This window comes from Pseudozyma hubeiensis (assembly GCF_000403515.1).
Source record: "Pseudozyma hubeiensis SY62 DNA, scaffold: PHS9, whole genome shotgun sequence".
NCBI lineage: Eukaryota > Fungi > Basidiomycota > Ustilaginomycetes > Ustilaginales > Ustilaginaceae > Pseudozyma > Pseudozyma hubeiensis.
In genome coordinates, this window is record NW_012133791.1 from 96458 (window position 1) to 109791 (window position 13334).

A 13334-nucleotide genomic window follows, 5' to 3' on the forward strand; every position below is an offset into this window, starting at 1 on the left:
AAGTGCAGGCAACAAAGGCTTTCCTGAGCAAAGAACGGAGAGAGAAGCACCAACTCGTGGATGGAGAACAAGCGCAGCCGTCGGAGCTGCCGAGGCCAGTGGCCGCACTCGATTTACACAGGCGAGGTGCCAGGAAGAACAAAGCTCGGACTGGCTGCCGAAGCAGTGGGCGCGTTTTGCATGAGCTGCATGCCGCGTGTGTGCGTGTGTGCGATTTTGGCAGCGTGCCCATCGAGAAATGTGACTTTTCGGAGAGAGGAGAGCACGCCAAGTTGAGCGCGAAAGCATGAGTTCAGTTGGGCACAGCACTGTGCCAGCGTCTCAGTTGTTGGTTCTTGCCCCAGACAGATGGACGCTCTGGTCGCCCTCGATGATGCACATGCAAAGCTTGCGACTGCAGGCAAACAGGCTCGCTTTCCGCAGAGTCAGCTTGAGGACTCAACTACGTAATCGCGGCACCGCCTCTCGCCTTTCTTCTCTCGTGCGATCAGCGTAGATCTGAAGAGCGGGTGGATTCGGCTCTAGCAAGCTTCGAGAAAGGGGCCGTCGCTTCAAACGAGCGCACCGCCATCTAGGGAGCAAGTGCGAGATCGACGATTCCATGGCGAGAGTTTCGGTGGGCATGGGTGCCTTGGCTTCTCATCGATGGTCTACCTTCCCCAGTCGGACAGATCCTTGCCGCCTCTGTGACGTGAGCAGCAACATGATCAACACGTTGCAAGGGCGAGACCTTCAAAGCTGCGGTGCTTCAGTAGACAACACACAGGCTCGGCGTTCCTCTTGAAACTCGAAATGCAGCTCGGGCTTTATTGGCGATTGTGGGAATTTTGAGCTGCCATTTGCAGATCTCATCTGTTGACGGCGATTGGAACCCACTCGTCAAGTCGCCGCATAGCAAAGGTTCTGGAAAGCGATTGTCGAGACTCGACCCGACACAACGACTTTCGAGCCATCGGCGAAGCGAAGCAACAGAGAGCCTTTTCGATCTGGAATCTTGGTGCGCTGTCAAATTCGCCTCGTCCTCGCTTATGCACGGCAGATCGACAGCGCTTGCTATGTTGGTCTCAGAGGAAAAAGGCACTTCTTTGAAATCGCGACACGCGTCCAGCGCGCTTTACATAATCATGACATTGAGCCGTCCAGAACTCAAGAGTCCAACACTTGAGATACGACTGAGCAAATTAACACATGCAACCACCGTACGCACGCACGCTCTGGTGCAGCTGTCCACACGCAGGTCACTCGAAAAAGTGCTCGAGACAAGGTTTGGTGTCGTGTGGAGTGAGCTTCTGCCGATTTCAACTCGAACCACAGATGATCTTGTTCGTCATCCTTGCAACAGCAGCACTCTTGTTCCGTCGTCCTTGCGTTGCCGCATGGTGTGCGTCGACATGACGATACCCGACTCCGTGACCACCGGTCACAGTCTTGGTGATACAGCTACAGCATCCGACCATGACGTCTGGGCTGACCTCGCAACCTCCTCCTCCTCCACCCACCAGGACCAGGTCCGACCTCGTACCGACCAAGCCAATGGAGGAGCAAGCGCCAGCATGCACGCTCCCGCTCATCTGCGGCTCAACAACGATGCTCAGTCCGTTCACGATGCCTCAGGTTTCCCTTCCATCGGCTTATCTGCTCGGCTGACCCGCGACAGCTCCTCCTTCGGTGCAAAGCCAGCTTCTGGAGCTGCGAACGCTCGCAGACCCAAGTTCGCGCCGTACGAGGCCGAGAATTTATGGGCATCCTCTTCCGCCCCTTCCCAGCCTCCCAAGGTTTCGCAAAGCACGCTTTCTGCAAAAGCCTCCGTCTTCCAGCCAGCCCGTTATGTGCAACCGCAGAGCGAGACCGACGATGGCGCTCATGATTTCGTTGACCCACTCACGAGTACACACAGCTCCAACACGGTCTCACCTGAGCCTCTCCGCGCTCCCCTCGACCATTCTGAGCCGCATCAGTCCGGCATGCCTCCTGATCCAGCGGCAGAAGCTATCGAGCAAGAAGGCGACGAAACAATCCGACATCAGAACGGCATGCAGGCCGAACATGCCCTAGAAGGATCAGTTGCGCCCGCAGACGTCGATGACGGGGACGACGACGACGACAATGATGAAGCTGCCTTTGTGTATCCAGGAGCCGGCCATCACAGTGAAGACCAAGCAGCGATATCAGGCGAGCAAGAAGATGTCGCCGACCCTGCACCTATCGCCACGCTGGGAGATTCCGACAAAGAGCCACAGCAGCCTTCCACGAGCCTCGCATCCTCCCCATCTCAACGCAACATAGCTGCTGCGAGCGTGCAAGAACAGCCTTCACTAGACCATGTTACGAGCCTCGAATACGACGCTTTGGCCCAGCTTTGCAGCCGCGGTCCGCTCTCCGACCTGCAGTCCTTCTTCCAAACAGCTCAACGAAATGGCACCTCTATGTTTTCGCTCGCCAACGACCCTAATCCGGGCAATGGTCTCGTTCCTCTACACTTTGCGGCCAAGGAAGGCAAGACCGATATTGCGCGCTGGCTCATCACCGAAGCAGGCGCAATCGTAGAGATGGAGGATCGCGAAGGCGAGACCGCCCTCCACAAAGCCGCCATGGCAGGCAAGCTTTCCGTCGCCTCGCTCCTCTTGTCTCACGGCGCAGACGCCAACGCTAAAGATGCAGATGGCTGGACTGCACTCCACAATGCCTGCAGCAGAGGCTATCTCGACCTAGTGCGTCTGCTCGTTGATCGCGGCCGTGCCCATATCGACATCCAAGGTGGCAGAGGTGCGTGGACACCGCTCATGAACGCCGCCTCCAAAGGTCACCTTCCCATCGTACGTCATCTCACCTCGAAATACCATGCCGACCCTTTTGTGCGAAATGCTGCCGGAGAGACCGCCTTTGACGTTGCAGCCGCCACCTTCGAAGTTTACATCTGCGAGATTCTGGAGCGGTACGAAGCCGAACGCTGGAACGCCTCTAAATTCGCCCCCACGGCTCTTTCTCGAGCAGGCGGTATCATTCCAGGACGCGGTCCGTACGAGCCGCTCGCCTTGCACACGACCGTGCCTATCATTCTTCACGAGAATCAGCGACTCGACACACGTCTGCAGACGCTCGCCATGAATGGGGCCAAGCCGCGATGGAGCTCCTCGAGCGCAGCCCGCGCGCACAAACCAGACAGACGTTCGCCGAGCTCCATGCCGCCGGGACCTCTGGCGCCGAGTCGCACGCGTCATACACCCATGCGTCAGGACGACGTAGGTCTTCCCACGCGCTCAGTGCCGTACAAGCTGCGCCTTCGCACGCGCCTGAGTCCAGCGGCTGCACGACGACGAGGAGCGGCCATCGCGGCGCAACGGGCAGCGTCCCATGCGCACACCGGCCACGACGACGACATGGCAAGCACACCTACACCCGAATCTGTGCTGCGAGCTCGTCGCAATGCTTCCAGCGCTGAAGCACCTTCTTCTCAAGATGGTCATGGTGACACCTCCCACTTCTGGCTGAGTGAATGGCAATTGGATACAACCCACCCGCTCGTAGATGTCGAACACGGCTGGCAGTACGCACAGTCCTTTGACGCGCTCGACGACAAGTGGTCGTCCCAGCCACCACCGCCGCTCGAGCGTCTGCTCGAAGGACGCGGTCTCAGTGCATCTGTCACGAGGGCTCTCACGGGAGGAGCGGGCATGGCCAGCGCACAGGCCGAGCAAGAGGCTTCCTCGAGCGGATGGGTGCGCCGCAGACGATGGATCCGCGTGCTGCGACGTCGTCTCGACATCGAATTTGGTGACGATCTGGAAGCGTGCGAGGGTGCCAGCGCTGCCGGCCTGGAGCGCTCGGCAGCCAGCGATGGTTCTGACGCTCATGGAGGCGTTGGCCATGGCCTCTCCACCGCGGCCATCATGGCTGCGCAGGAGGCTGCCAAGCTGGAATGCTCGCAGCTTGGTCCGGACGCCGACTACGTTAGTCGAGCCAAGGCACTTGCTGGCGCCAGCGCCGCTTCTGGCGCGACACCCGCCGATGCAATCGGCGCCGATCGCGACGAGCTCGCAAGGCGTATCGCTCGTCTAGTCATGGCCAACACGGAGCTGCGTGCGGCGTTTGAAGACGATGACGTCGAGCGCAGGAGCCGAGCCGAAGAGTTGCGCAAGGAGTACACACTGCAACTCGGTCAGCTGCGTGAAGCAACGGGTCTGGACGAGGATGAGGACGAAGATGCGGGGGACGATGACGACGATGAGTTCATCTATCCCAACTCGTACAAGGATGATGGCGCGTCCGTTCCCACGCGTCTGGTGAACGGCGAGACTTCAGGCACGCTCTCTCGGCCTTCGCTTGCGCAACGACAGAGCAGTGCCGCTTCGATGCTGCGCAACAGCGTCGCACCATCCGAGGCAGGGACGTCGCTAGCTGCAGCAAGAAGCGCCGACCTTGCGGCGAACCGTGAGTTCCGCGTGCCGACCAACGAGGCGCCTAACAAGGTGACGCTGCGCCAAGGTCCGGCGATGCGCGAGCAGAATTTGCAGCCGCAGTGGCAGCGCGACGAAGAGGTCAAGGACTGCCGAGGTTGCGGTCGTCACTTCACATTCTTCCTGCGCAAGCATCACTGTCGACGTTGTGGGCGCATCTTTTGCGACGCATGCTCGTCGAAGCGCGCACAGCTCAGAATGGCCGAGATCGTGGTGGATCCGAGCCTTCCGGGCATGGCAGCCTCGGAGGTGCTGGCTCCGACGCGAGTCTGCAACGGGTGCCATGCTGAACTGCAACTACCTCCTCAGCTGCAGAACATGAGGGGCGGCGAAGCCATGATGGCTGCCTCACGTGCACGGGGTGTGGGAGACACTTCTAGTCGCTCTGCTTGGGAGACGCAATTGGACGACGGCGGACCTCGAACGACGTTGGCGCCCCCGAGCGATGTCTCGAGCCGGGCCAGCGAGCTGACCGAGTGTCCCGTCTGCTCTACCACGCTCTCGGCGCTCGGCGGATCCGAGGAGCAGGAGGCCCACGTGCGAAACTGTCTCGAGAACGGCGGAGGTGGGAGCATGCAGGGTGGAAGATACTTGGTCTACAAGCTGCCCGAAGACTCGCCCATCGTAGGCAAGGAATGCTCCATCTGCATGGAGGAGTTCGTCGCCAACAGCACGATTGCGCGCTTGCCGTGCCTGTGCTACTTCCATCGCGGCTGCATCGATTCTTGGTTCAAAAGAGGTCGCGAATGTCCTGTCCATGCTAGAGCTTGGTAGGTGTTGCTCATCGCCTGCTCAACTTGTTGTTTGTCAGGCCCGGTTCGGGTCTAGTGACCTTGGTGGATGATGCGAGTGGAAAGATGAACAGCTGTTCGAAATATTTCGAGTGTGAGATCGGAGTGTATGTCAAAGGGTTGCGATTTTTTGGTGCGTGCTAAGTGAGCTTTTGAGTCGCGCGTGACGCGTTGAGAACAACATGACACCCTTTCTCCTCCACCAACTTGATTCTTGCAGGTCTTCGCCAACGTAGCCCGATTCGTCTCTCGTCTCTGTATCGGTCCCCCGTTCGTTGAGACCATCCCACACACTCGCAGACTCACGAGCTGATCCCCGTACCACACATCGATCGACCGAACACTCGAAGAATTGGATCCGATACTTCTGCTGACGACTCATCGAGGCTTTGCCGAAACATCCTGGAGGTTTTGTACCGATCCTCGATCGACACACAATCAGCATGTCGTCAGAGGTGCAATCCACGCCGGAACCGCACAATGCAGACGAGCAACTCGTCATGGAGCAGGAAAGGGTCCACGAAGAGCGGGAGACGTCATTCCAGTTTCAGAGAGAGGCACTCGATGCGGAAGGCTCCACATCCGCGTCAGCTACTGCTGCTCTCATACCCGTTGAAGACACACCAACACAGTCAGCACAGGATGCCGCAGCAGACAACAGTGAAGAGGCGGAAGCGGCAGCAGTGGAACAAGCGACTGCGGTCATCGACGAGACCGTTCACAAACCTTCTCCGCGAAGCAGTCGTAAAAGTCGAACATCAGCAACTGTGCCGTCATCCGCACCGTCCTCGGAGCCATCGAATAAGAAAGCGCGCAAATCCACCATCACCACCGAAGTTGCTGTCGAGCCAGACGTCAACGTACGCCTAGATCGACTGCGACAAGCACTGTTCCGCTTCCTCGATCTGATCGAACACCGCGCCACCCGCTCTAGCTTCGTCAAAGCTCTCCCGCACATCGACACGGAATCCGTCGAAGCTCTTCGCCAACAGTTTGTCGCCCAACTCAAAGCCGCCATCATCGACGAATCCGAAAAGCTGATCGAATCCAACGACCTCGAAGCCAAACTCGCATCTCTGCATCGATTGACACAAGAAGCGGATGCAAGGTATCAAGCGGGGTATCGGGAAGGTGCGGTGGAGATCATGGATGTTTGGCGGAAAGAGATGGATTTGCAAACAGCGGTTTCAGCGAGAGCGATACCTGATCAGGAGAGAAGAATTGAGATACTGAGGAAGGAATTGGAGACGGTCAGGAAGGAGAACCATGTGATCCATAGAGAACTGCTCCAAACAAGGGCCAGAAGCGATGCTATCCAGACAGACGCAAGGGAGTCCTTGAACGCTCTAGAATCGGTAAGTACCTCCAGCACCAAACCTCCTCAATCGACAAGTCAAAGAACAAGCTACTCACGCTCGAACCTTCAACGGCAAAAAAAACAGGCAATCAAAGGTCTCGAAGCTACACCAGACATGCAAAAACAACTTCGACAGACCATGGACGATCTACTCCAAGACCTCGGCGCTCGTGTATGATACCTGCTTGGGCAAACGCTTTCATCTCACTTGTACACTAGGGTCCGAGAAATCTCTTCGCAAATGCATGTTTGTATCTCGCCAAAAGAGTGAAGATGCGCGGACAGGGCACGTCTCGCAGATGGCTGCTCGTGTTGAACGGCAGACGATATTCGCTAGTCAGGGTATAACAGAGTTCTAGATTGTACGAAACGAGCAACGTCACACCTGGCGGCCGTTCTTCTTGTCCTGGCTCTCTTCCAACAGAGGCTGACGGACATCCCCCAAACGTTGACCCACCTTGACCAACTGTTCGGGCTTGAGATCGAAGCGGAACTCGCTGGGCGCTTCGAACACGAGCACGATGGTGGATCCGAGCAGGAAGCCGCCCATCTCGTCGCCCGCTCCCAGCGGCTGACCGCCGAGGAGCTTGCTCGCTTTCGAGTACGAGGCCTCGGAGTACGTGCCGGCGAGGTACCGCTGCTTTCGAACGTTGGTGCGCAGCGCCTTGTCAAAGTTGATGCGGATGGAGCCGACGTTGGTCGCACCGACGGGGACCATGCCAAAAAAGCCGTGCCTCCATCGACCGAGCAGGGCGACTCGCTCGTTGAGCACGAACAGATTCGACAGGCGCCTGGCCATGTAGGGCGAGACCGAGTAGAGCTCTCCACGGAAATGTCGTCGACGCTCAGCAACCCAGTTGGTAGGGCTGTGGAAGCGATGGTAGTCGCCTGGAGCCAGGTAGATGACGCAGAAGAAGAGCTTGTTCCCCTCCTTGACACCTTTTGAGCCGGGCGAATGGGGCTGCAGCAGAGGCGGAAGAGCGCCGACGCCCATCTCGTAGGCGACGTTGGCGTAGCGGCCAAGCACCTCGGGGGTATCGGGCTCAGGCATACCTGCGTCGTCGATCTGCTTTGGTTTCTTGGGAGCGGAAGGATCGACCTTGGGCTGATCCTCGTCATCGTCGTCGTCGTCATCATCTTTGTCGCCTGCGACGTTGCCGCTTTTACTGGCGGTTGGTGGGATGCCAGTCGTATTCGAGCCCGAAGCCGACGATCGCTTGACCCACGACTTCCAGTAGGACCCCTTGACGAACTTTTTCCAGAATCCCTTCCGCTTGGGAGTCTCGTCGGGGTCAGGCACAGCCGACTTGCTCTTTTCGTCACCGAGAAGCTCGTCGAGGGTGTAGTCGATGCCGTTGACTGACGCGAATTGGGAGTCGTCGAGGCGTTCGTGTTCAGAGTCGTCCTCGAGCGAATTGCCGACCACCTGCTCGGTAGCTTCCGGAGCGCTGGATACTCCGAGCAGAGCATCGAGCGAGTATGTGATGCCCTTGACCTGCTCAACGCGTCGACCAGCAATCTCGCCGAAATGCAACACCTTTCCGTCGGCAGGAGAGACGAGGATGCTTTCGTCGATCGGTCTGACGCCCTCCTTGAGCTCGCGGTAGAAGAACTCGCCAAGACTCTTGTAGTGCGTGAGGTCGGGATCCTTCATCTCGTCCAAGTTGCAGCCAAAGATGTAGGCGTAGAGTTTGAAACCGAAGGGTCTGAACCAGACGGGGAGCGTGATGTTGTTCGCCCAGCCCCATGCGCGCGAGATGGCGTTGAGTGGAAGCGCACCGATGACATAGACGGTCCAAGGACCTTGCATCTTGACGACTTGGCCATTCTCGTCGACGATCTTGGTCCCGACACCTTTGCCGTTCTGCTCTGCGACGTAGTTTCTGCGCGCCTGCACGCCGACAAGCACGACGGCGCCGAGTAGGATTGGGATGGGATACCACTTGATGGGAGTGTCAGACCACGACCTCGAAAGCTTTTGCTTGTATGAGCCTTGCTGCTCCTTTTGTTTGCCTTGTTCATCTTGCCGTGAGTGTTGCTCGATGCGGCTTCGAGCGGCGCGGTTGCCTCTGACTGTGTTGGCTTCGTGTTCAGCTTGAAGCGGATCGCGGCTGTAGTAGCGTCTCGAAGAGACGAGTTGCGGTACAGCTCCGAGTGCGGAGTGGCGGAGAGACGGCGATGCTGTGGCTATTGATCGAGGCGATAAAAGAGAGGAACGTATGATCATAGTTTCTGTCGAGGCAAAGATGCGTACGAGGTCGCTGGCGGCACGAGGCCGCAGATGCGTGGCTCTCATCTACAGAATCAAGCAGTCCAATTGGGGAAAGACCAGCTTGAATGCGCAAAGGCGCAAGAGCAGAACGTCACTTGATCGACGCGGTGATGGGGTGAAGTATGTGTCGAGTTTGCTGAGCGAAGGCGAACGTCGATGTGATGATTGAAGCAAGCACGGTTCGAATTGGAAGAATCGAGTGAAATGTAATTGGCGAAAAGCATTGGCCAAGCCGATGGGTTGGATTGATTGAGTGTTTGAAAGCGAGAAAGGGAAAAGGCTCAATCAGGCTACGCTATTCACGCTCCCGAGAAATCGCACTGCGTCATCGAAGCCATGTGATCTGGCTTGTAGAACGCCTGAAATTACAGCGTATTTGGCTGTGCAGCGTAGCAAGCTTTTCTCAGCCAAATAAGGTTTTACCCCAGACCTCAGAGTCCAAGCGCCTCAAACACGATGCCGATCGTAACCACATGGACACATGTCTGAAACGGGGACGTTTCTATAGCACATCAGTACGAGACTTCTGATACAGCAAGAAGCTTATCAAAGCTTCCAAAGGGAGCAAATGGGGCTGCAGAGACTTGCACAAGGTCGCAAGCCAGCGGGTTAGTGCCGACCGACGTACTAGTGTTTGCTGGACCCCACTAGATTGTCTCGAGCACTGTAGCTGCTACAGCTGGATCGCAGCCTTCACTGCATGGATCCATAGGTAGGAGGTGGTCCTCCGTGGACAGGCTGAGCGTACTGGGGCACCCACTCGCCGTTGCCAGTGTACTTGACGGCGCCGTTGAAGCGCTCCTCGGCTTTCATTTTCTTGTAGATTAGCCAGACTGCAAGTCGACATGTGTGGAGGGAGCAAGGAGAAAGCTTGTGTGGATCAGCATGATTGTCGGTCCATCAACTGTGCAGAGAGAGTCACTTACATGCATGGATGTGTCCTGGGAAGTACCTGTAAGACGGTAACGCAAGAACGAGCGCGCGAAAGCATAGACAGAACCGAAGACTGGTCAGAAAAATGTCCCTTTGGTCGGAGTTGCTTGATCTTTCACTCACCCAAGAATGGTCAGGAGGATGTTGATCGCCAGATCACAGGAGCACTGACCACGTCAAGAGTCGAAAAAGGAAAACATCGATACAGTGAGTTTCTGTTTACCGCTTCGAACAATCTCAATCAAAGCTCTCCACTCACGCCCGTGATGAAAGCCACAGCTGCCGGCGGCAAGATGAGAGCCACTGTCGATCGCAGATTCGGTTGTGTGTTACGATAGAAAGAATGAGCACAGGTTAGCAAGACAAAAACGACGGATGGATGCACGCTGCGCGGAAGAACGAGGTTGCCTACTCACCAAGGATGAGGATGATGTCGGAGCCGTCAGTCATCGTGTCGTGTTTTGTTGGATGAGCCAGTTGCGAGAGTAGGGAGGTGATGGTAGTGTAGAGAGATAGCAGCAAAAGCCCGGCAACCTAGCCTCGAAGCGTACGACGATTCCTGATAAGTTAGTGTCTCGAATTGCTGCGCAATGCATGTTCTCCGGCGGATCCTCCTTCACGGGTACCTTACCTGTCTCGTTGAAGCGAGCTCCTGTGGATGCTGTGCATGTGGAGGATCAGCCCAATCGTAAAATCGGGCATTCCTAGCTTCGAGGCCAATCGGGAGATGCGAATGCCTTCCCCGCATTTTCCTTGACTGCCGGCCAGGAAAGCGCCGAACAACCGGCAATACTTTCCTCCTTGCCTGGTCGAAGCGCTTCACCAACGTACTCTACTGATCATTGACTTGCTCAACACCACGCCAGCTAGCGAAATTGCCTCTTGTCTTCGATCACACCACCAACGCAGCTCCAATAGTTCATCCATATCAAGCTAGCAGACAATCCAGAAGCACGTCAAGCCATTGCCAACCCGTCTTTGACCGCGAGCGTCAACATGTCCTCCTCAAACCTCGTCATGCCCAAGGTGGGCTCGCACTTGATCCTCACCACTCCTGCGCGTCATGTGCTCCAAATGACGCTCAACAGGCCCAAACAGCTCAACTCCATGACCGATGCTATGGAAGACGACATCTGCCGCGTGTTCGACTGGTTCGAGTCCGAGCCTTCCCTCTGGGTCATCATCCTCGCCGGTAAAGGCAGGGCCTTCTGCGCCGGTCAAGATCTCAAGGACTGGCTCAGCAAGAATCAGACTTCGGATACCATCCCACACGCCACGGGCCAACCCATGCAGTCAGACGCTGAGGTGGCCAAGTCCATTCAGAGACTCAAACGCGGTGGCTTCGGAGGCATGAGTGCGCGGAGGAGTGCCAAGCCCATCATCGCCGCCGTCGACGGTATCTGCATGGGCGGCGGCACCGAGACCATCCTCAATTGCGACATGGTAGTGGCAAGCACTCGATCCGTCATCGGCTTGCCCGAGGTAGCAAGAGGTGTTGTCGCTGCCATGGGTGGTATTCCTCGACTGACGCAGCTGTGTGGTCACGTAAGTATCTCTACACCTCTTTCTGCTTTCGTCCTCATTGCATGTTAAGCTGACCTTGCTCGTCAACCTTCTGCCGTTTGATCTGATGTTTTCATGCAGCAACGAGCGTCTGAGCTGCTCCTCCTCGGCAAGCCCATCAGCGCCAAAGAAGCTCACGATAGATACAACATGGTCAACCATCTTGTCGATGTTGCAAAATCAACATCAGAGGAACTCGGTCAGGCTGCGGTCGATCAGGCCGCAATCGACATTGCCGTCCAGTTGACGCACAACAGTCCTGATAGCGTGCTGGTCACCAAGTCGGCTCTGGTCATGGCTCGGGACTCGACAAGTGGCGACATCGATGCCTCGGCGCGGGACAACATGTTGTCCGACAGAAGTCGATTGCTCTACGTCGGCAAGAACATCAACGAAGGCTTGGAAGCTTTCAAAGGCGTGAGTCTCTGTCGTTGCGTGGGCCGTGTCATTTGTCAAGTGACACCCCGCTTCAGCATCACTGGCGCTCTCTTGCTGACACCGCGAAAATCTGTCCACTTCACACACTGCCCCTGTCACAGAAACGCAACCCGAAGTGGTACAACCCACTTCCCTTGGCGCCACCTGCCAGCGAACCACGATCGAAGCTCTGAGGCTATCCGCCGTTATCCCCAGTGTGACCTCTTTTAAATGTTGTTCTGCTCAGCCTGTTGCTGTTGGAGATTGTTACCAGCCATTCTTGATTGTGTCGACTCGATGAATGTCAGTACCTCGCAGAAGTTACTCCGTATCGCCGATCAGCCGCCTCACATCAGATCGATCGGTCGTATCAATCGCACCATTTCCGACTCTTAACGATGCTTTACCGCTGCGGCGAAGCTGTGCGTGACTTGCCACCTTGGTCTCGGCTGCATTACAAAACCGATGCACCGTCTCCTCTACAGAGCCGCGGTGGTCACATCAAGTTTGGAAGACGAGCTAGGCTCAAAGCTCGCACCTCTCACTCCCGCAGCGAAGACACGCCAAGGGCGCCGAGATTCACAGATCTTTGCGGATTGCGTGATGTAAGCGGGAAGTGGTTGTGTCTGAGACGCTTTGAATGACTAATCACGCAGATGTGAGCGAAACGTGGCAAGGACCCGCTTTGGGCGATTGTCGGTTTGACAGCACATCGTCTCGCAAGGACAGGTCCGAGCAGTGATGCGCTGCATGATGCGGAGACGGTGTCGGTCTCACTAGCCGTGCGGGACATAAGTTGCATAGTCAGGTACCGGGCTGTCTCTCGTCGGGCCAACTCTTGTGCGAGAAGCATTCGAGGAATTGCAGACATTGGCGGAGGAACAACCTTGCCAGTCGGTTCGGATTAGGCGAGCTGTCGTGTACCTGAGCTGACCGAGAAAGGGCAAATGTGACACACTTTCGGCTTCATGCGAGCATCACAGGAACATGGGAGGAAAGTCACTTCGACGCCGCATTGGCTCATCGGATAAGCGGTTCCGCGCTCGAAGCAGGCACCGATGTCGACATAGTTTTTTTTTGGGCAAGCTGCCACGTTTTCATTCCTTTCGTTTTCCAATTTGCTCGAAACCCAGCAGACAAGATGCAAGCGCAGATGGAATACGTTCCGCTGAATCTCGTCGGTGTCGCTAGCCGCCGCGACACATCATCGGATGGCTCGAAGCTGCTCCTTTGTCGTTGGACCGGCCAACTATTGTACACGATGTGTTTGGAACATCGTGTCATGCGACGGGCACGGTATTCTAGAGACGTGATGGCAGCTTTCGATGCGAACCCTGTTGAAACTCCGGTACGCTACTGTGCCGGACTGCAGGAACGAGTCGAAGCCACGCGCTTGCCTTTGTCTCATCATTCGAAGTGGTCATGATCCTAGACGTCCGCAGGGTGCAATACGATCCAGGGAAGTGCAATCATGCCAACCTGGGTAAGCCGGTGGGATACGATCCTCGGCTACAATGTGTCCTGTATGCCGATACATTGTTCGG

At 56.6% G+C, this 13334-nt stretch overlaps 5 protein-coding genes across 5 annotated transcripts; 4 read left to right on the plus strand and 1 right to left on the minus strand.

Annotated features, from left to right (window-relative positions):
• Positions 1-1376: 1376 nt before the first annotated feature.
• Positions 1377-5231, plus strand: PHSY_000656 (hypothetical protein; the record flags this gene model as incomplete). Its single annotated transcript, XM_012331292.1, has 1 exon — positions 1377-5231. The coding sequence occupies one exon, from the start codon at positions 1377-1379 to the stop codon at positions 5229-5231; it is 3855 nt and encodes a 1284-aa protein (XP_012186682.1).
• A 460-nt stretch (positions 5232-5691) lies between these two features.
• PHSY_000657 (hypothetical protein) lies at positions 5692-6783 on the plus strand (the record flags this gene model as incomplete). Its single annotated transcript, XM_012331293.1, has 1 exon — positions 5692-6783. The coding sequence occupies one exon, from the start codon at positions 5692-5694 to the stop codon at positions 6781-6783; it is 1092 nt and encodes a 363-aa protein (XP_012186683.1).
• A 201-nt stretch (positions 6784-6984) lies between these two features.
• On the minus strand, positions 6985-8901 carry PHSY_000658 (phosphatidylserine decarboxylase proenzyme; the record flags this gene model as incomplete). The annotated part of the gene is made up of 1 exon (XM_012331294.1): positions 6985-8901. The coding sequence occupies one exon, from the start codon at positions 8899-8901 to the stop codon at positions 6985-6987; it is 1917 nt and encodes a 638-aa protein (XP_012186684.1).
• Positions 8902-10806: 1905 nt separating this feature from the next.
• On the plus strand, positions 10807-12021 carry PHSY_000659 (enoyl-CoA hydratase/isomerase; the record flags this gene model as incomplete). Its single annotated transcript, XM_012331295.1, has 2 exons — positions 10807-11355; positions 11455-12021. The coding sequence occupies 2 exons, from the start codon at positions 10807-10809 to the stop codon at positions 12019-12021; spliced, it is 1116 nt and encodes a 371-aa protein (XP_012186685.1).
• A 910-nt stretch (positions 12022-12931) lies between these two features.
• On the plus strand, positions 12932-13216 carry PHSY_000660 (proline iminopeptidase; the record flags this gene model as incomplete). The annotated part of the gene is made up of 1 exon (XM_012331296.1): positions 12932-13216. The coding sequence occupies one exon, from the start codon at positions 12932-12934 to the stop codon at positions 13214-13216; it is 285 nt and encodes a 94-aa protein (XP_012186686.1).
• Between the last annotated feature and the right edge of the window lie 118 nt (positions 13217-13334).